Consider the following 23,387-nt stretch of genomic DNA (forward strand, 5'->3'; position numbering starts at 1 on the left):
AAAGATTTGGCTCCATCAATCAGATCTGAGGTGAAATAGAAAGATTACATTTGAAAACCAGATACACAAAACAATTGTGTGAACTCATTAAATACAAATTTAAATGTCGTAGCTAACTGATGGTTGACATGTTTTCTTGGGTTGAGAATTGCTCCAATTAATTAAACATTTGGGAATCGTCAGCATAGAGAAGCATCAGCTCTAAGTTGCTCCTCTTCACTGAATTACGGTTTGACAATCAAGACAATCAACTTTAAACAATAAAAATATCAATCTTTATTCTTTGAGATAGCATATCAAAGATAAAACCTTATGCTATGATACCATAACAAATTACACAAAAACTTTACAACAGTAAACAAAGTGTAACCCAATAACTTTCTCCGGATAAAAGACAGGATAGTTCTCTTGGTTTTTGAAAGTATCATCTCATCTGTATGTTTGAATGGAACATATATTTGTTGTGATTTATAGAGACAGAACATACACTCTTGGCTATTTTTGTTAGGAAAAATATGTTTTGAATTTAGACGTAGGCTCTATAAAATATCCCTTGAGTTTGTATCAATGCACACATCTTTCACAAACATTAACAAAAACTCTCTCTCTGTAAATATATGGGTGTTATGTTCAGGTTTTTGGCACAAATTCTTCCTCTGTGATGGAGCAACATCCCTCTCTGACAAAATGCTTTAATTTTTGACTGTAAATATCACTGTTCTAACCATCTATTGGCTGGATCGCTTTGTTATTGTTAATAATCAATGTACAAATATAGACAACTTTTGCACTTTGGTGCTAGTTCTAGTGCAGTCTAGCCAACAGGGTACAACATACTGGAAGTATACAGGCAACTAAAAACAAACAGCGTCTAAAGCTAAACCCTCTGGAAGCCAACAGCTGGAATGAAAGTTGAATCAAACCAATTACACTTAACATACACATAAATACCTATTCATAAATCAACTCTATAGACTGTATGTGCTTCTCTTTAGAACAGAAAAAAATGACTTTTATTTGGTCAGAAAAAAAATTGACAAAACTGCTGCACGGGACAACAGTTGCACAGATTCCTCCACAACTCCCATCCTATACAATAATATTAGAACATGAACAACAGCAATAAAAATTCAATAGTAAATGAGCAATGTAAAACGCAAGGTATGACTGTATTACACAACACTGGCATTATATAGAAAGAGATGGGATGTTTTGGCAAAAGGGGTTTTTAAAAACATAACAGAAAATCGACAATGGGACACATTTTTCCCGAAAGCTGCTCCACACTGCCACTGCTTTTTTATTTTTATTTTTTATTATTTTGCAGTGCAGAGGTGTCAACAATATCTATACTTTCTCCATGATACAAGAAACCTAATCTAAATAACCCTACTTAACCTTAGTATCTATACAAAACTTAACACCACAACACAAAACAGACCAGGCCAGTGGCTCTGGCAGTTATGGCTAGTTTAGAGCTAATGTGGTATCATCGATATGCTGTACTTCATTTTGAATTATGTCATTTCTCCTCATCCGGACAGCGCTGCCTGGCTAAACCCATCAACCCAAGGTCTTGCGAAGGTATTCTGCACACAACAGGTCTTTTTTGTCTCTTATTGGCACTCTTTTCCCTTCATACTCATTGATTCTGATCCAAATCTTGTACATCGTTTCACTGATGGTTTACTTCCGACTTGCACGGCTAACTGCACTCCGCTGCAGTCCTGACAGTCGGTGACAGGTCTAAAAACTCAGCAGCCAAAGCTCAGTAATGAGACATGTATAGATTTACTTTTGTCTATCCACGACCTGACGACTTTCGTGTTTTTTCTTCTTCTCTTAAACCCTGAATGTAGAACGCATTGCGCAGTCAGGCAGATGGGTGAAAAAAAAAGAAGTTTCCTTCTGTACAGTATGTGGATCAGCAGAAAAAAGACATGATTTTGTATCAGAATTGTAATGATGGAGGGAAAAAAAGTAAAATATTCTGATTTTCTCTGATCGTCTTGGAACTCACTGTGTTGGTTTTTTTGGGGCAAAAAAAAGTCCTTCTAGTTAACAAAAACACAGGCTTCACAGCATGAGTGTGTGTGTGTTTGTGTGCATGTGGGCTTGTTCATGTAAACAGCATACATGTGTGCGAGTGTATGTTTTGTGTATCATATATGGACTCTACATCTCGTGGGACAGGGCTTCGTGCTGAGCAGCCACTCCGTTGGCCTGCAGGGCGGCGGGCTGCTCCTCCGGCTGACCGTTGGCCTTCAGCTGAGCAGCAGGGTGGTCGGACGGGTGTGGGCTGAAATGGCCGTTGGATTCGTTTAACCGGCGCACACGATACGTCTCATAGTGGATGCTGCCTGTGATGTCCTTGATGTTCTGCATGTGTGTCCTTAAAGACAGAAGGCAGCATTACGACATCAGTAAGTGTTGCTGAAAGCTTAGCAGCAAAATATGTCTTCTTGTGGTATTTTATGTTTTAGCCCTGTGGGTGCCATGCCGTGGGCCTGCATGATTTGTTCATGCAGTGCCAATATGTTTTGGCTTAGTTAAGTTTTTGAGAAGAAACACAGACCCCCCCCCCCCCCCCCCCCCCCCCCCCTTCTGCGGTGTAATAAGACTCCTGTCCTAACAAGCTCAAATGCTAACATTTAAAGGAGAACCTTTGTAGAAGCGCCTGTTGTACCACTGCGTGGAGAAGCGCTCAGGCCGTCTAAAACAATCGCATTAGTATTGATTTCAGCAGCGAAGTCTAGCTTCATAGAGTCTCAGTAGCCGTATCCAATTCATTTCAGAAAATAAGGAGTTGCTTCTAATGTAGCAGGAGACTCGGACTCCTAACAGTTCCCCTATATGGTAACATTCATACAACCTCCTCTAGCGGGAACATGGAGGCTCACCTGATGAGGAGGTCTCGCAGGTAAGCAAACTCACAGTGTGCAATGTTCTCAACTGCAGAGGGAGAAAAGAAGCCACATTAGTTGAATCACAAAACTTTACTGACGAAAACATAATCTTAACTGTTACGTTCTGATGCGGCAGTCGAGAGAAACTTTGCATACACAGGGAAATGGTTGGCAGCGATGCGATGACTGAAAGTGAATCCTCACGAATCCCACTTGCCATCCCTCAAAGCACCACAAAATGGCAGTGTTGTTCCCAAGTCAACTGAACGGCATCCTCCAATGTGACATCTCCAGCAAATTTTCATAAGCCAAGATAACACACTCCTCCACTTTCCAGTAATTTAATACATCTCGGCTCGCTTATATATTGGCGAACTTTAAGTGAGACGTTTTAACAAACTCCCCGTGACAAGCTGCCGGTGCCTCCAGTCGGGCTAACACGTGTTTGAATTATAGATTATGTCAAGAGTGTAAATGGGGGAAAAAAGGAGGGTGCTATTTATGTAAAGCTTTGAAATCCATGGGCAGGAAATTAAATTCTCTTTGAATGGAGGAGAGTGGAATAACTGCCGGGCCTGTGAGCGCTGATTAGTGGCGTTGAGGGAAGCCACTACCAACTTGTAACGAGCTCCACTGCTGGTATCTCCGCTCTCTACTGATCCCTATACAGTATATACATTTACACTAAATGCATGTCAGACGCTGCTCCACGTCCCCTAATTGTCCCCCCAACCCCTGAAAATGCTCCACTCCAGCAGCCCGGCAGCTTCCTCTCCCTCTCTCCCCCGCCTGGCGTTACTAGAATGGAGCCATTGTTCTTTTAGCCGGACAAGATGGCTTTGTCCCACAGTCCATGTACTTCACCTCTCTCCCTCCTCTCTCTCCCTCCCTGCCATTCTGTGGAGTTAATTTCATGATGCTGAGAAACTTGTATAGTCACCTTCAAATTCTTAACACTCAGTGGGTTCACTGTACAACTGCCTTGTTTAGTCTGAACTAAATTCACGAAGGCCAACTCGGATATCTATACGGTTGCATTTCTCTGGATTGAGCATTTTGATTCTTTTGCAGTATCTATATAAAATCTCACTTTTTAAAATATGGGACTTTTAAAAGTTGAGCAGTCGCTGAGCTAACTATTATATGTGGGTATATGACGTTTCTCTGAGGGCCCTCGTCTCCGTGAAGCAGTAGGTGGTTCCCAACCGCACAGATGAAATAAGACGAGCAGCTTTCTGGATTATGAATAATTTACAGGATATAAAAATGGTTTATTTTTAGTGAGATACTTATATTTTACACTGCATTCATAGCATGCCAATAAACTAGAGCTCACTGTGGACCGCAGAAGAGTGTGCTGAAGTGCATTCTGGGAAATAAACGTTAGTTTAACAGTAATAGTCCCTTGTCCAAGCCTCCTTCAGCTGTGTTATTGTCCTCCAATCATACTTTCACTCCCCATCCAGACAGATGTCCACACACACACACACACACACACACACACACACACACACACACACACACACACACACACACACACACACACACACACACACACACACACACACACACACACACACACACACACACACACACACACACACACACACACACGGGTGAGGTAAGGACATTCACTTACAAAGAACCTCTTTGGCAGTGTGAGCATGCAGCACAGTCCAAAAAATGTAAACTGTATCGCAGTCGTTGCATGTGTGTGTGTGTGGCAGCGTGTCTGTGATCCCAAAGGACACAGAAAGTCCTTGTAAATCTCCTCCTCCCATCTCATACATGTCCCCAGTTACAGACTCGGAGACGTACATAAACAAACGTCTGGTAGTCAAACAGCAGATGGTGAAACCAGCTGGCCAGATTTTAAAGCTGCAGTTCGTAAATTTACAAAAGTGTTGAAAACGCACCGACAACGAGAGTCTGTCGGCTTCTTTGTGGAGTTTCACCGTGTTGTTGCTGCTACGTTGTGTGAATGCGGTGGACTGACCTGGCAGCAGCGTGCCTGTGATTACCTATCAGAGGGACGGGCGGATAGATTGCTCTGTCAACTGAACAGGTGTGGCCCAGGTGTGAGTTCGGTAAAAGAGACGTTTCGGTGTTTGAACGAATTCCACCGCGCAGATGGACGTTATAATAAAATATTAGAGCCAATCTGTAAAAACCTCACTGCATCTCAGCTTTAACCGAGGCTGATCCGTCGTTGGACAGGAAACAGACATTATTCTGCCTGATGAATCATTTCCTAATGTCCTTTTGACGGGACGATTAACCAGCTGTGCATTTTTATGTGCGTGTTTGTGCTCCTGTGTGCGGGTGTGTTACCTTCTATGGTGCCCCATTTTGTTTTCCTTCCCAGAATCCTCTTTCCGTTCACCTGGTACTCCTGGTCGCTGCCCACAACAGCAAAAGGGATCATCTCCTGTTGAGTGAACACATGCAAACAGTCATTGAAGCGATACCACCGATTTATTTTCCGGTCATGCTCTTGGTTGTTCATCTTGGATAGAACAAGATGCTCTATCCCAAAGAAAGACTAAAGAAGAATAGGATACAAAAAATAGATTATATCTGACAAAGGCATGAATTTAAACCTGCAAAATACACAATATTTGTGATTGCCAGGTGAAGTGCAGAAGTCACAGGAAACTACTGAAATGTACCCTGATTTTGTCGTTGATCATCCTGTCCTCTGCGTCCTCGTCAAACTCTTTCTGGGGGTAAACATCGATGCCGTTGGCTCGCAGCTCTTCCCTAATCTGCACAAGCATAATGACAAAAAAAACCCACATGAAATCAAATCGGCTAACTAAACGCAGTAACTAATATAATTAGGTAACTAATTCAATTAAACAATGGTTATTTTACTCTTAAGTCTTGGTCATCACATTTCCCCAACTGCTGAATCAAAACACATCATCACTCAAAGGTTTCCATTATGAGAGCTGAAACCGACAGTGAAGGGAAGTCTGATTGGCAGACAAAAACAAATCAATCAGGCCTTCATCCATCATCTCACCACCGCGGCCAACATCGAACTCAATCAGTCACCATAACATGCAGACACCACTTGGTGCTTGGACCGAGTCCTGTTTACATATACCGGTATTTAAGTTTGGCCCGGGGACTTGAATAGAAGCTGCTCCGACCCACGAGGCGACTTGAATAAACACTTGGTTATGTTATACTGTCTGGTGTTGACATTAAATAGTTCCTAATATCCTTGACATGGAGGTGTTAACATGGAGGTTAACCGCTCTTAGGGGACAACAATGACATCCAGGAGGAGGTATGGCTATTTTTTATGATGACTGAAACGCAAAAATACAGACACACAAGCTTCTTGGAGAAATGTCCTTTTAATGAATGACTGTCCACTCCCACAATTACTACTCCGACAAGTTTCCACTTGGTCCGCGATCAAACACTTCATTGTTTATCCGTGGAAGCTTTCTCAGGCTTACATTATAGGACTCAAACCAAGTGAAATTCCATAAGAAAGCCACATCAACTGTCGGTTAGAGGAATGCAAACAGACACTCACAGCTGGACACGCTGAGGCTCAACATTTAATAGAAAAATCCCTCATATTCTGTTTGCAAGTTGCTGCGGGGAAAGTGGAAAAAAAAACAAATTGGCACGAGAGGCTTTTAGTCAATAATCTTCAGGGTCATACGGAGCATGTGCGGCCAACCAAAACAATCCAGCTACAAGCCCTGCGGCTTCCAGTCTCTGCCAGGGCCGGGTCCAAAACCCTGCTTTGTTCTCATTGGACGGCGTTACAGGCATCAGGGGGGAAATCGGTAGCCAAGACACCCATCATGCTTCTCTAAAACGAATAAAGCTTTAAGGGAAGTCTCTTGGAAGGAGGGATGGAGATATGAAGGAAGTGTTGGAGGAAAGCAGGTGGCCATCTGCCTCCTGTGGATTGAGAATTATCCAACAGGAAACACACGGAGGAACCGATGCGGCGGCGACCGTTTAAGACTTAAGCCAGGTGGAGCAAGAATCTGTTGTAGCAGGCAACGGCACGATAAGGAGGCGACATTACAGCGGAGGATTAACAGCCTGGGGAGAATCCTTGTGTTCTCGTTTGCTATGAATGTAACATTCCAAGGAGGGCTTTCGCAATGTCAGATTTTCACTTTCACTTCAAATTCAGGGCCGTGATATTATAGTAATTTCGATTAAGTAACTGCGAAAAAAAACCAACCAATACGTATCTTCTAAATAGCACTGGCCTCGTTACTTTTACAAGTATTAAGACACAAACCAAAGTCATTATAATTCATTTTCTGCTCACCATGGATATCTGTACCAAATGTCATGGCAATGCTGGTGTTATCACGGGGATGGCGAAACTCATTAGGAGATACCGCCTGTAACCAAGACTGCCTGTACAAAATGTTGTGCTTATCCATGCAACATTTGCTGGGCTATTTTGATTGCTAGCAAGGCTAGCATGTAGTATTTCAGTATATGCCTCTGCCAGTATACCAGTGAAGTTACAGTTTTCATCACCACTTCAAATGTTTCCTATTAGACATTTATATTTATATTAAGTATCATCATCATAATTACCATATGAATTAATGAGTTATGGCCAAAAACCTGATTTGTGAGGTCACAGTGACCTTTGACCAACACATTTTAATCAATTCCTTCCCGAGTCCAAGTCGATGCTGGGCCAAATTTCTTCAAGGCATTCCTGAGATATTGCGTTCACGAGAACGACGGACGGACAACCCGAAAACATAATGCCTCCAGCCACAGCGAACGCTGGAGTATGAAGAATAAAAAGATATTTGACCATCACCGACATCACAAACAGGGAAGTGACCTCGGATTCCTTTGTATAAACTGATGACTGTTGTTTGTCCACCAAAATGTGAGTTTTCCAGCTCCTTTAATCCTGGTCATGTTTCACAGAGGTCATGTTTTTTTTCATGTACCACACAGCGGAGACCTCTCTGAACTTCACCCAGTAATTCACTGGTAATGAAGGGCCTGCCTGCTCGCTTGGCAACTGGACAGAGGTTCCCCGTCTAAAAGGGAGACATAAGAGTTGTGGAACGCCGCTCAGTAAATAAATGCTTCAAATAAAGACTTCTTAAATGTTTCCTTCTGGACAGAACCCGACTCTTCCAAGTGTTGCCGTTATAGAGATGACAGTGTAGCCTATTCCCTGGGACGGGTGCAGCGTGGGTTTCGCAGATGGCTTTTGTTTGTGGTGCCTGGCAGCTCTTCATGTGTTACCAACCTGTGGTTGTGGAGATGCGTACACGTGCGTTTGTCAGGGGAATCCATCGACTCTTTAACCTCCTCAGCCATTTATTTTGAGCTTAAACACCCGTTGCAGGTTATTGCAGGTGTGATGGGAGGATGGTATTAACCAGAGTCACATGTGAAAACCAGCCTTGCACGCATAGTATTTTCAGACACTCATGAAAGCACCGACACACACACACCGACACACACACAACACACACACCGAGACACACACAACACACACCGAGACACACACAACACACACCGAGACACACACAACACACACCGAGACACACACAACACACACACACACACCGACACACACACACCGAGACACACACACACACACACACCGAGACACACACAACACACACACACACACACACACACACACACACACACACACACACACACACACACACACACACACACACACACACACCGACCGTCTGTTTAAAGTAGTCCCTCTCCTCCAGGGTGAGTGTGTCGGCCTTGGCGATGACGGGGACGATGTTGACCACCTTACTGAGACGCCTCATGAACTCCACATCCAAAGGCCTCAGACTGGGGGAAGATAGAGAGGACATTACAGCTTAATATCATGTAAAAAAAAAGTGGAGGAGTTTAAGTATCTTGGGGTCTTGTTCACGAGTGAGGGAAGGATGGAGCGTGAGATTGACAGGCGGATCGGTGCAGCGGCTGCAGTAATGCGGTCGCTGTATCGGTCCGTCGTGGTAAAGAGAGAGCTGAGCCGAAAGGCGAAGCTCTCGGTTTACCGGTCAATCTACGTTCCTACCCTCACCTATGGTCATGAACTTTGGGTCATGACCGAAAGAATAAGATCCCGGATACAAGCGGCCGAAATGAGCTTCCTCCGCAGGGTGGCGGGGTGCTCCCTTAGAGATAGGGTGAGGAGCTCCGTCACACGGGAGGAGCTCGGAGTAGAGCCGCTGCTCCTCCACATCGAGAGGAGCCAGTTGAGGTGGCTCGGGCATCTGCATCGGATGCCCCCTGGACGCCTCCCTTGGGAGGTGTTCCAGGCATGCCCCACCGGGAGGAGACCCCGAGGAAGACCCAGGACACGCTGGAGTGACTATGTCACCCGGCTGGCCTGGGAACGCCTTGGGGTCCTCCCGGAGGAGCTAGGGGAAGTGTCCGGGGAGAGGGAAGTCTGGGCGTCCCTGCTCAGGCAGCTGCCCCCGCGACCCGGTCCCGGATAAGCGATAGAAAATGGATGGATGGATGGAAAAAAAAAAAAACAGTAAATCAACTCACAACAGAGCAAACCTGTGCATCCCTAAACCGTTTTTTTTGCCGTGGAACAAAGAAAATATCTCCTATCAATGTAATGAAACACAGAAACCACTAGAGGGCAATCACGGTCCATTAATCACACCAGTGGACTCTGGTTTCTCATGTCGACACTCATCAGACATCATTAACGCATGCTGCCGTTTCTTCCCTACACTGAAACCATTTCCCTGCTACACTCTTTAGGTGTGACTTCAGTAACCTGCAGAAGATTCATTTGGAGGGTTAATGGATCCAACAGTCGGCTCTGCAGCTCTTTGTTTGACGTCTCCCATTTGTCTAATATTCCTGCTTTCAGACAAATTTTGGACAAAAAGATATTCTCCACATTTCAAGTGAGGTTGTCATGTTTCTCCTGTAACAGCCTTATTGTGCCTTGGTGAAGCACTGATTAGCGCTGTCCTTACATCACTCTGCACTGCTGTTCTGTCTCTGTATGTTTTTCTCTGCTTTCTGTGCTTTTTTTTTTTTTTCCTATCTCAACGTTGCTTCCAGTTGTTCCTCCAGACAGCCTCCCCTCATGCTGCCCACTCTGCCCTCCAATTAGCCCCAGCCAAGCCAGGCCAGCATGGTTCAAAGACCAAAAGGGGACGCTGGGAGAGTGGCCTGGCAGGCTCTCCACAGTGACTGACAAGCATGTCGCTGTGAAGATGGGGATGAAACACGGGGGAGCGTGGGTTACATGGAGCCAGACAGGGAAAAGGAGAAACAGAGCTGCACAAAAGTAAAGAGCTACGACACAGCGAGCGGTGCATCCAACCAGACATCCCAACGTTTTTAAGCATTTTCTTTTTCACGCTGAGGGAACAACTGGCATGTGTCATGTGCATGCAGAGAGGAGGAAGGATAGCGAGAAAGTAAACGGGGAAAAAAGACGAGGTTGATTTTCTTTCTGCGTGAATGTTTATCGAATATAAAATATCTGCAACTTGTTCTGCACAGATGCAACAACGTACAAATTGGCATGTGAGCTGCATGACTGGGCATACATGCACACATTGATGTGTACACATGTATGTTTGCACATGAGCATATGGACAATAAATAAGTATGTAGGCATATGAACACATGTATGTGGTTGGAAAGACCAATAACAGTCATGTATGAATTGAGAACAGCCAACCACAGCTCATCCTTCCTTCTTTTTTTTATAGATCAGAAACCAGCTCGGAGTTGAGAGTCAAAGTGCAGCCTCTCTTTTTCTCAGGGGGACATGTTAAATGCGATCGCCCAGAGGGGAAGCAGCGTGGCTGACTCTGCCATTATCGGAAATGGCTGCCGATGCCATGAGTGTGTTCTGCTTCACCGAGCACCGCTCGTCTATCTGAAATCACGGAAGCTACTTAAAAGCAAATTGCAGACACGCAAATGACATTAGAGGCCCAATAAATACAAACCGCTTAAAACTCTTTAGACAGAAAGACAATCGGAAAGCTATCTCCAGTGATGGAGGCCTGCGAGAGCTACCAAGGAAGCTCTGTCATGGTTTTCCTGCATGTCATTCTTGGACTGTGGTCACATGGCAGAGGCGTCCAAAGGCTTCTGGCACTCTGTGTAATTGGTTACAGACCCTAATTTAAACTTCAATGTTGGCGTTACTCTGTGAAATGAAAAAAAGGGAAAATGACCAAAAGGAGAATAATAGAGAACGTTTTTTTTTTTTAAGATTTGTTCCACCAGTATTTTTTTCCCTCATGAAACAAGCTCAAATCTGTGGGAGGAGAACAAACGTGTTAATATGTTGTTTACTTAAAGGTCCCACATTCTAGAAAGTGAGATTTCCATGTCTTGTCATTATAAAGCCGGTCCAAATGGTTAAATACTGGTAAAGTATCAAAATGTTCAATCCGTGGACGCACACACGCCTGTATTCGGTAACTGTCTTTAAACAAGCCGTCAGGACTTCTGTAACGCTGTGATGTCACAGCAAGTCACCGGTAGAAGACTGGGCTTTTTGGAGGGAGGCTTAAAGACACTGGCGTTAAAATGGGCCTCATATAAGATAAATAAAACATTTTTGTTCATAAAAGCATGACAACATGTTGAAATAGAAAACCAAATTACATGAATGGACTTGGAAATTACCATTATATGTCTCCTTTAGGATTCAAAACTCTCTTGCCTAGCGTGGAAGACACGGTTTAGTGTCTGACACGATGTGCCGGGCTTGCAACTAACGCCGATGTAAACACACCCGGGTCCTATTACACGCTCAGGGCGAGTGACATAGTATGAAGTGCGAGATGGTCCAAACAGGGCAGGTGGGCGGCTCAAACAAACACAGGACTTCCAGGAGACTGCAAGCTTGTACTGACATGCCTTCGTCAACGCGTCCCAAACGGACTCTATGGGGTACGGTGGTCACCGAGGTATTTAAAACATCGGGGTGAGAATGTGTTGCACACATTAACACACACGTTTCTTTTAACATACACTCATCTCTATGCGAGGTCACACCGGTAGCAACAGATGTCGCCTTTCTTCTGCTGCCTAGAACTCTCTGGTTGGCTGTCAGGAAGACACCACTTCCTGACAGATGTTTTCATGGATCGTCGAACACGTTTCAGTAAAGCGCATGTGGGTCAGTGACACAAGGTTTGAGGATTTAGGAGCTGAGAGAGGGGAGCCGCACGGATTCTTGAGCTGGCTGCACTGAGCAGCTGGAAGTGGTGCCGCAAACACATTCAGGGCATCCTCACAAGCGTACTTATAGGCTACAAGTGTTAGCATGCCTCCTGCCCACTTGAGTCCACGACACGCACTGCTTTACATGAAGGAGACGCACATTCTCTGAAGCTGCAGCTGTGGCGACGCAAGCAGATGATGAGGGGGCCTGTCAAGCAGTGGGACGCACACATGTCGTATGGTGAACGTTTAAGTGGGCAACTGTTGAGTTACTGCCGCGCCGAAATATGAAGCAGCAGTGGACGGAGCCGTCATGGAGACGTGTGCTCGGATTGGTTAGTGAATGATCGCGTGTTTACAGCTGCGCATTGGCGGTTTTGTGCGCTTTTATCTGCTTGTGTACAACACAACGCTCCTTTCAAGAATCCCCCATCGCCGGTCAATCCTCTGTGTGAGTACTGAGCCTCGGCACATGAGGACAGACCAATCATCACTGTTAAATTACAGAGTCGGCTCGGAGGGAGGAAAAAAGGACACTAATCACTGAGAAAGAAGCAGGAGAAATGTGGTTTTGTTGTTGTCTGCAGCAGTAAAGAACAACAAAGACTCCTCCACCTGGCTGTTTGAAAAAGGAAACCAAAAGAGCAGTTTTATTTCTAAAGAACCTTCCTTGGATTCATTTACTTGGACAAAACGTGGGCTAAATTGCAGCCCCTTTATGGTTACAATCCTCACATCCTCCTTTGGTTCACATCTTTTACACCAAGGAAAATCTTTTTCTGCCCGGCTCATCAGGCTCGGTCAAGTCAAACTCCACCGGGGACGGATCTGGGAACCCATGGTGTCCCATCTCTGTTTAACAACATTAATGAATCCACTGAACCAGTAATCTAATCCAGATCTCTGACGTTCCCGTTCTTTCTAATCAAATTCAGGAGAAAAACAAATTGTTTTTCTACTGCTCTTAACTATGAGAACTACAGAGTCCAATTTCATTGTGAAATCGAATTCTTCAAGTGATATTTAGTGTCTCTGGGGAGAGAACGAGTGCCACGTATGGTCCGTAAAGAGAGATGATAAAGACAAGCTGGGGGAGGATGTGGTTAAAGAGCTGTGGACACACAGAGGGTCAGGGGGGATTCCCAGCAGGCCTGATGAGTCACCGCAGCTGTGGGAGATACTGGTGGAATGGGGAGCAGAAAGGAGTCAAGAGTGCACGTCCCTTTAATATGGAGGTCTTACCAGTGGCCTGTGGGAGGTATGAAGTATATGCAGCAGTGCACCCTGGAGTCTGGGATCCTCTTCTTCCTGTTGATGTGGATTTCCTCCTGCAGGTAGGCTTCGTACTGGTCATTGATGAACTTCATGATGGGCTGCCAGCTGACAAAGGACACAGGAACGAGACGTTAACTTTGGATCAGCCCACAGTCAAACCCCTTTCTTACCGTTAATCAAAGTATGACAGCAACTTAGATTATAGGGATGAATAATGTGGTTTCATGCAGTCATGTTCTAGCATTTTATATGACTTTTATATTTTGTATGTATTCTCTATAGAATACTGAACTTTGGCTTTGATAAGTAAGCTACACACGAATGCAATGATGGAAATGACTTTGGTATCAGTGACCGAGGCCTTCAGATAACTTAACATCAGCTCACCAGTCTTCATTGTTGATCTGATCCCCAAAGCCCGGAGTGTCAATAACGGTCAGCTTCATCCTCACTCCTTTCTCCTCGATGTCTAAAGAAAGAAAGGCAGTTTAATTGGCATTTCTTTTGGACACACAGAAAACAACAAATAAGCAGTAAGATAGAGAAAATACACGTTAATAATATGCTAGAAATATTCTGGCTACTGAACATGAACGCTGACCGACCGTGACTGATGGACTTGATCTCGATGGTCTTGGGGATCCTCTCCTCCGGCTTCGGCTGCGCTGACTTGCGGCTCACCTTGGATTTGAACAGGGTGTTCATCAGAGTGGACTTCCCCAGGCCGCTTTGCCCTGATCAGGAAAACACACAGTGAGAGAAACCTTTAACCCCAGACAAAAGCTTGAACAAAAGAGTTTCTTTCATGCTTTTTTTGTCACAAAACCAGTGAGATTGAATTATGCACATTACATCATCTCAAATGTATGGATTGCAGACAGGCAAGCTGTGGAGGCCAGGAAGACAGATGTATAGACCACACACACACACACACACACACACACACACACACACACACACACACACACACACACACACACACACACACACACACACACACACACACACACACACACACACACACACACACACACACACACACACACACACACACACACACACACACACACACACACACACACACACACACACACACACACACACACACACACACACACACACACCCTACGGGTCTCCACGGTGGCGTGTGGAGCGTTGCCAAGCTGCCAGGCCTTCTGTGACACCCAGGGCGGCCTTTTCCACTACCACTCTCTCCATCTCTATTACACACTTGCTCTTTCACACACACATTTTGTCTCGCGCGCACACACTGAGACGCCATGGCCGGCCTCTCTGCATGGTGGAAATCAAAAAGGTCAGCTGGCTGAGGGCAGGGATTAGGCAAACACATCTCATCGAGGAGACCTCAACAGACGCAGCCAAGACCAAAAGCTGATGTAACCTTTCAAGTCCTCACTCGACACCCGAGAGACAACTCTGTGGGCCAACAGAAACTTTATTAGACTCACAAAACATGCTCTAGTTTTTAGATTTCGCTCCACTTTTCCTGGCATTCTTTATGTTTAGTTTACGTAAGGAACAAGGAATCTGACAAAGTTCAGGCCAAGAAAGTCCATCAAACCGACTGCATACATTGTGTTAGGGGTGAACACAACATCATCTCATGTGTCTGAGGAGTGGCAAAGCCAAATCAAACATCAAATAAACCCAAGGGATTGAGACATTTTTTGCAGGATTTTATGGGGCAGGTCAATACTGGCCTTCCAGTGAGAAATAAGAGTCCAGTGAGGCGTCACGCAGACAACTGCCAACGCATTACCCACAAGAATTTGATACTCTGATGTAGTCCTGTATATCAAAGCTCCCTCTAGTAAAGAAAAAGACTTCAGGCAGGTTAAACTCTTATTTTCTATTGTTAACTTTTATTGTATCGACTCCGATGTGCACAGTTTGAGAGTATCATTTCACAAGACAGTATTATATAATCTCACGACCCAAGTTTCATTTCTCCTCGAGGGGTCGGAGGACTACGAGCGGATACATGTTGGCGTTCTGTAGAAATGTGCACTTAGGCAGTGTGTGCATCAGTTAGACAAACAAAGTCATACAGCTTTCTCACTAAAACTCTTAAGACTTTCACTTCATTCCCCAACATCTATAAATCAATACGTCTCCTTTGATGAACAGTATCAGTACTCCTTGGAGTTGTGCTGACATGCCATCTAGCCGTGCACACAAGATAATGTCCCGCGGGGGCCTGAAATCAGACCGGCTGCATTCTCTCTCTCCCACAGAGCCATTATGATCCAAACATAAACACCCAGGCTTAAAGCTCCAGTCGGGATGCAGCCGAGGTTTTCCAATATATCCTTGTTTAGAAATCCGGATCTGAGCGTGTGATAAAACACACTCTCTCTGACAACAAGGCTGTAAATGAGAAGTGGACATCGTCACCGTGATGTCACCCACTAGATGGTTGATTGCAATTTTTAAACTTTGAATGTGGCATTGTGGTTGCCATCTTGTGTTTTTGCAAACAGTAGTGACACGAGAGGCTGGAGCAACTCATTTTTAACTTTCATGAAGTGAAAACACTGAAGGGTTAAAGTTCTAAGATGAATAAACTGACAACTCCCAGACTGGAAAACGCTGTGGTGGCCCCGCCCCAAAGCAAACCCTGCTTTATCCTCTATTTGACACTAAATGGACCATAATGTACTAAATGAAAAAAACGTGCTTGATTGAAGAAGACTTGAAACTTGTAATTGAGACCATAAATGTTTGCAACGTTTACTGAGGTAATAAATCAAGTTAGAAGTTGGGTCATTTTCTCATAGACTTCTATACAATCTGACTTCTTTTTGCAACCAGACGAGTCGCCTCCTGGTGGCCAATCAATGCAAACTTAAGGCACTTCTGCATTTACATCACTTTTCAGACCCTCCTGCTGAATGCATGTCAACAGGCGCATAAACGGATAATTGTGTTTGCACTGGCGGATCGACAGCAGGCGTCGGCGTGGCGCTGCTCTCCAAGGAAGTGTGAGCTTCAGCTCGTCAGAGTGATCGCCATCATTGTGCCACTCTCGGCCTGACAGCATACTTTTGTCAGCTGAAGCCTGTGTATTTGTTACAGCACTGACGCACAAATAAAAGGGCTTGTTCAGGAAGCACCGTGGCTCTTAACTCAACAACTGAAGTAGAAGCACACATACAGACATTTCTTTTCTTCTTCCCTTTGACAGCATCAAAGGACAGCTGCCCGAGAAGCTTCATGATAAATGGAATGAAGGGAAAGAACAGAAAGCTTGTCAGAGAATCTGCAAACTAAGCCTGTCCTATAATATCCTCTTTTATGTGCTTTGTTCTGCATTTCATGTTGCAGCTAAACTGATGACATGTTTTAAATTGTTGCATTCTGATGTTTTGTTGTTGAATTCAGTACCGAGTCAATAACTGTTGGAAGCATTTGGAAGCAATTACAGCCTCAAGTCTTCCCGGATACATCTGTGTCAGATTAGAAAATCGAACATGAAGCAATGATCGGGCTCAAGGTCAGACTGGATGGGAAGTTGGGAACATCACACAACTTGTTTTCACACAGTATTGTCACCAACCTTCTCTCTTAAAAAAAAATATATATATTTTAAGGCAATCATTTAGCATTAGCTGCACAGGATTCAGCAGTTTCATTCTCCCCCACAGTGTTGACTCATGGCAACTACTGCATAATTAAGTTACTTGATTTTAAGCAAATTGCTAATTTGCTGCATATGAACATAATTTGTGGGTGACAAGGTTAACATTTATAAATAACACCATTTGCAAGCAAGAGGAGTCAAGGGTACTGAACACTGATTTATTTTTCCCCCCAAATTGTACAGAGCAAGAAGATCAGAGTAAATATCCTGCCCATGTCGTTATTGGGTGTTATTTTAAGTGTCTAAACTTTCTTGAGGTGAACAGTCGAACTTTGGAGTCCAGGATAAATGTAAAATGCTTTTCAAACCCTTTTAGATCTCACTCCCGGCCATATTGTGCAAAAATGTACAAAATAATCAATTACTACTGCATTTTTATATCAAAAGATAATCAACTATTATTCCTGTTAAACACAATTTGACGTTAAATTGAGTACGCTACAGAAGCACCAACCAATAAAATCATAACATCCTTCCAATCAATCCATAGGCAACTTTGAGCCAAACGTGAGGTGAGTGTGTAGCGCTACATTTTAAACGGTCCAATCAAATGCAAAGGATTTTATTTAAAGCCCTCTTGTAACAGCACACCAATCACATCTTGAGTTTAACTGGGGAATACATCACAGTGCAAGAGCTAAAGATGCTCTAACTTCTGCTTCAGTGGGTCTTTAGGTGAGTGACTAAATGTGGGAATGTCAGACTCACCCACAACCATGATGTTGAGCTCGAAGCCCTGCTTCATGGCCTTCCTCCTCATCTGCTCCAGGATGGCATCGATGCCCACGTAGCTGAAGTCGCTGGCATGGCTCTTCTCCCCCTTAACCTGTGGGGTGGCATGGTGGGGCTTGGCGGGCTCCGACATGTTGCTGTGGCTCAGACTGACCTCTGACCCTGAGGGATGCAGGTTAAACGAAAGACAGGTCAATAAAACATAGGCGTTCATTTATCTCTCAGATTAATATGGTATAGACAATATAGATGCATAAAACATGACTTTCCAGCAGTGGAGTGTATAAATTGGTAATACAAAGTTACAGCAGCTGCATGAAACAAATGCATGTTAACTGCACAGCTCAGAGTGCAGTGTGGGGACCATCCAAGATACTGATCTGAGCAGTACATTTCCTGTGTGAAACAGGATACACCACACTTAAAATGTACCCGCCTTTGTACAAGACAACGGTGAAAGGTGATAATCTGTCATTTTAATTTTCTGCCAAAAAAACAACAACTTGTGCCAGCAGAGAGACACGTGTGCACACGTGTGCAGATATTCACAAACAAAATAACAAGTTTAACTTCCCATAAAGCTCCAATAAAGAATTATTGTTTTCCTAATGGTCTGGCGGTTACACTCGCAGGTCAAATTTACCAGTAAGTCATATGGGAACGCACATCTGCTCCTTAATGTTGCGTACATTTTCCGTTTAGCAACTGCCTCATGTAAGTAGCGCAGACCACAGGAGAGATTCAGACTTCTCAGGAATAAATGATGTAGAAGGTGTGACCAAAGTGAAACAGAGCATCTGTAAATTAGATGTGAAGCTCAGGACGCTACAAGAATTAAGAAGGCAAATTGAACAGACCTTGTTGGGAGAGAGCGCTGCCAACTACAAATCACGGCTTACCTCACTTAATGGAGGATCAATTGTGTTGTGGACGACGACGGCTGTGTGCCAAGGCGCTGCAGCACACAACCCGACTGCCAAGTGTGCTAATGTGTGCTTGCAGCAGCAGAGACTCACACTCTTCTTGATGTAGGAGGAGACAACATTTCCTGTGCTGTGTGACAGAAACCTGTGGTGATGTCTGACAGGACAAACCACAGACACACACACACACACACACACACACACACACACAAACCTAAAGCCGAGACAGCCATCCTGGCCACGTTCAGGTACAGCATGCTGACAGATTCAGGTTCTGTTTTGGGTCGAATATGTTTTCTCATATAACAGAGAAGTGAGATTTCAAGGCACCAAGAGTTGTACGCTTTTTTCCGAAGAACAGAGACGCCTTTGTGCTTTTGATTCGATAGCGTGCCTGCAACATATTTTTGCGATAATCATTGGAATATAAATGTAGTGCAAATAACAGTGTGAGATGGAGGTACAGTAGACAGTGGGAGGTTGGGAGAGGCATGCCATCTTACTAAGAGTATCGAATTACAGACTTTCCACAAGAAGAAAAGAAGCCCTTCTCTGGCTCTCTGTGACTTTGTCCTGGGGAAGGTGTTGCTAATAACCACGTTGTGCAACCCACTGGGTCCTTTTAATTTGAGGGAACAACTGGGACCATCTGTTTCACAGGAAACAAAAAAACACACTGACGGAGGTTGACCGTCTCTTTAACAATGCACGTGAATCAGAGTGATTCCCCCCCGCACATTTGCACTCCTCAAAAGGTGCTAAGTACGAGACAGAGAATTTTTATTGCCGCTTCATGGCTCTCACCATGACGACAGTTGAGCCGGCGGCTAGCAGCTAGTAGTGCCAACAACACGAAAGGTGCAAACTACTGCAAAAATGCTGACACAGGTGTTTACCTGAGGGGAAAGGGGCTATGCTACCATGACGACGCCGTCGGTCAGGGCAGCTGTATGAGAGCAGTGCAGAGCGGCGGCCATGAGTCAGCCAGAGGGGCACACTGACATACACAAAAAGCCCAGTTATGTCAGAAAGGGAAGGAGAAGCTCTGATAATAACACACACAGAGGGAGTGTCTTCATTGTCTGCTCAGGCAAACATTACTACACTATATCGCTACATGGCTACGAGTTGTTTGCTGTTCTATCGATGCTCTAAATATTTTAGACTGCACCTTAAAAGAAAAGTCATTGGAGTATTGATGACTCAGCTCAACTCCTCTGAACTCAATAGCCTTTTCTTCTCCTTCAAGCTACAGTGTTGGACCATGAGGAGGGTACCACACCTTGGACAGTCCCTGATGAACTGCGATGCGATACCACGTGTGTCTTGGCTAAAACTCAACAAATCAAAAGCAATCTAGAATCTGAACATTCCACTTTATTTTTACACTAGGACAAGAAAGCCTGACATTCAGGAGTACGGTTCAGCCCATGTAACGTGAACCTCCGGTTAATACCTCATCACGGCGGACTAAAGCTGATTTGTGCAGCGGCGCTGTCCTCAAGACGCCCGACACAGAACGCCAACGTCTCAGAAAGTGATACAATAATCCTGAGGTCGGCCTATTTGGATTGACTTTTCTTTAGCCTGTGAGATCTTTGCAAATGTTTGCATAGTGTCATTTGGCTAACCCTGCACTGAACTCCTATTACATTGAGCCCCGATTGCATCAGTAGCCTTTTGAATGACAGAATGCACATTAGCTCTAATGACATAGTTCCAGGTCTGCAGCCAAACCGCCTCCTGGGCACTTTGACAATGCCAGCCCCGGGCCATCTGCTGGTCCACATGGCTGCTCTCTGAGAGTAGGCAAACACAGGCGTAGTAACAAGAACGGGCAAATGTGAGGCACACAGAAACACATGCAATGGAAGAACAAAACGGCAGTTCATGGAGAGCCAAACACATTCCCCAGCCTGACAACCACCCTGTTGCTTTAAAATTCTCTTCTGGGGAAGGGACGGTATCGGATTTTATTGTGGCTCGTGATAACAAAAAAAAAAAACAAGTTGATCATAGTGAATTTCCATTAGAAAGATAATGACGAGTGATTTGAAAAAGCTGGTACTTGGTATCATTGTAGACAAGTGAAAGCCTGATTTAAAAATCACAGAAAATACTTTTTATTTATTGATTCTTTTATGCAGGGAAACCAGGATGTATGATCATCTTATTTAAGATTATTTTTCACTTCAAAAAGGATCTTCACTGAAAATATGTGTCTCATCTGTGATGCAATAAAATATTTGTTTCTTTAGAAATTGTACAGTGATTCCAGCATGTTTAGGTGCCATTTTAAAAGTTTTAAGCATATTTTGATGTTTATCGGGATAATCACGAGAATTATTTTGGCCAGAAGAAGAAACAATACATGTTGATATCGTCTCATGCATATTCACTTCTCTCTCAGATATATTCCAGCTGAGCACTTTCATTTTGTTTTATCAGCGTTGCTTCCTAATGATTTCTCAGGGCTATGGCTGAGCTGGCCATTAGGAAATCGCTTTTCACTGCTTTTTTTTTACCTCATGATTTACACGCCTAATGTATCAAAGCGACAGTTCTGCCATTTACATCCACAACAAATTGTCTCTTCATGAGTCAGATATGCATGCGAGCGTTATGATGTTCCGAAGAAAGCGTCAATAACCTTTGCCACGGCGAGCTAAAGTTACTGGATGAGTAACTCATTACAGACGTACAGTATGACTCAGATCAGTGGCCTCGGCCGTTGGCTCCTAACTGTTCTCAAACGAGATAGACCCGAGGGCCGCATCAAGATAGAACAACGCATTAGACATGTAAGACTTCACTGGAATAAACTTCCTTTGAAGAGCAGGGTTTCATTAAACTGCGGAGGAGCAAACAGGTGCATCAAGGCAACTTAAACCCATCCCTTGATGAGAAAACACATCCAAAAATGTGGCCTGCTGCTCTAATAATCTTCACGAATACAAATACATATCTCCAAATGGTAACAAATGTATTAAACTGCAGACACATACTATCTGTTTTGCTTCATGACATGCAACAGTTTTAGGAAGAGCTCTGTTTAATGAATGGAGTTGAGTTCAGGCCTTTTCTTCACATGAATGGATAGATCCCATCAAAGAGAGGACTCTAGCCCTTTATCTTCAAATATATGGGAATGAGAGCTGTTTCACGTTTCATCACTGGAATTTAGATATGCATCCATATATTTCTGAATATGACACTGTGCCGTTTATTCATGGTCTGCTATGCAGCACCACTGGTGTTGTCTTATTGGTGAAAAATGCTTGTGTTTCACTCAAACTGACAACAAAAATGTGTTTCAGTTGTGCGTTTTATCTGCATGATGGGAGCTGTTTGGTTTCCTGTTTGTCACCGAGGGCTTCACAGCAGACAAAACCACAGCATTAACATCCGCATTAGCCTGAGAAGATAGTGTGCATATAACGTCTCCTGTGTGCCAAGCGTGTAACTACTACGGTTTGGCAGGAAACGTGAATGGTCCTATCTAGAGCCAGTGTTTGCTTTGTTTTGGGCTGCCGTAGAAACATGGCAGTGCATCATGGCGGACTCCATGAAGAGAACCTGCTCCCTATGTACATATAAACGGCCCATTCTAAGTTAATGAAAATACAACAATTAATATAATATTCCATTCCATGGGCACGATAGGCATGTTACGGCTGAATGTCAGTTAACTCGTCGACTTCTGCCAAGCTTTTAAACCAGATGTATGTTTTCTGTGGCTCTGAATGGAGCTTTGTCAAGACTGAGAAAATAATCCTGATGATGTCATCAGTTTAAGCTTGGAGATCATCCAATCCATATTTTTTAAACAGAAAGACGTGGACATTTAGGGGAAGATATAATAAAATAAATGCTACCAAGCTGCATTATGGCAATTGTAGGATCCAGTATTTTTGGATCATGACCTAAATACTGGGGACTAAAAGTCAGGATTTCTCTTCCATTGTTGCATCAATTCCTCAATTGTGTCTCTCGTCTCTCAAATTTATGGAAGTGCAATACAAAATCACTGTGTGCTCCTTCAATTCACGGTTACTCTTTAATTTCCCAGTGGCCACTTTTCATCGGTATCCTCCTGATGCTGTGTTTTACAGAACTAGTGCATAGTGAGGGGAAATAAGTAATGCCATACGCTTCTGAAAGACCCTTTTAAGAATAAAACCCCTAGTTGTAATCATTGAATAATTTTAGACAAGACAAAAGTGATCAACTGTGCTCAACATATTCCTTGGAAAACATTACAGCCCGAAGCAGCATCACTTATTCGTGTTCATCCCGAATGCCGGCATAGCTCAGTGGAGACCAGAAAACACTGCTTTCAGGAAACATTCTTGTCTGGCCTCAGCCTTCACAGAAAAGTAATACATCATGTTAATAAGCGCGTACCATGTAAATATTGAGCTGCCTGATATCAAAAACCACTATCCTGCAGCATCAAACCCACTTCCATGGGCTGACCTGCAACGTAATCCTCCTGGAAAACCAACACAAAGTGTTCCCCTTCATCAGATACAATTTTCAATTTCGCTGTAACAGAGAATCCCGTTCCCACTCGAGACTCACACATAACTCAACACTCCCCTCCCAAGCCTTTCATTAAAATCCCATCAGGCACATCACATCTAACTGCACATTTAATATTCACTGAGTGAAACTTGAACG

General features: G+C 44.0%; 1 protein-coding gene across 6 annotated transcripts in view; it reads right to left on the bottom strand.

Annotated features, from left to right (window-relative positions):
* Positions 1 to 252: 252 nt before the first annotated feature.
* The window catches only part of septin9b (septin 9b), a 92,820-nt gene continuing 69,685 nt past the window's right edge, over positions 253 to 23,387 (bottom strand). For 4 of the 6 annotated variants that reach the window (XM_084004683.1, XM_084004682.1, XM_084004681.1 and 1 more), the window contains 9 exons: positions 17,761 to 17,946; positions 13,997 to 14,125; positions 13,779 to 13,860; positions 13,359 to 13,496; positions 8,627 to 8,744; positions 5,576 to 5,671; positions 5,238 to 5,334; positions 2,901 to 2,952; positions 253 to 2,392 (listed from right to left, as the gene is read on the bottom strand). In XM_084004683.1, coding sequence (XP_083860809.1) covers positions 2,176 to 2,392; positions 2,901 to 2,952; positions 5,238 to 5,334; positions 5,576 to 5,671; positions 8,627 to 8,744; positions 13,359 to 13,496; positions 13,779 to 13,860; positions 13,997 to 14,125; positions 17,761 to 17,946 — 1,115 coding nt within the window. In that variant the 3' untranslated portion in view covers positions 253 to 2,175. Of the gene's footprint in view, positions 2,393 to 2,900; positions 2,953 to 5,237; positions 5,335 to 5,575; positions 5,672 to 8,626; positions 8,745 to 13,358; positions 13,497 to 13,778; positions 13,861 to 13,996; positions 14,126 to 17,760; positions 17,947 to 18,641; positions 18,837 to 23,387 lie in introns of those variants that run through there. The other 2 variants (XM_084004684.1, XM_084004686.1) reach the window with 2 other exon arrangements.

Source organism: Eutrigla gurnardus, assembly GCF_963514095.1.
Source record: "Eutrigla gurnardus genome assembly, chromosome: 3".
NCBI classification, from domain to species: Eukaryota; Metazoa; Chordata; class Actinopteri; order Perciformes; family Triglidae; genus Eutrigla; species Eutrigla gurnardus.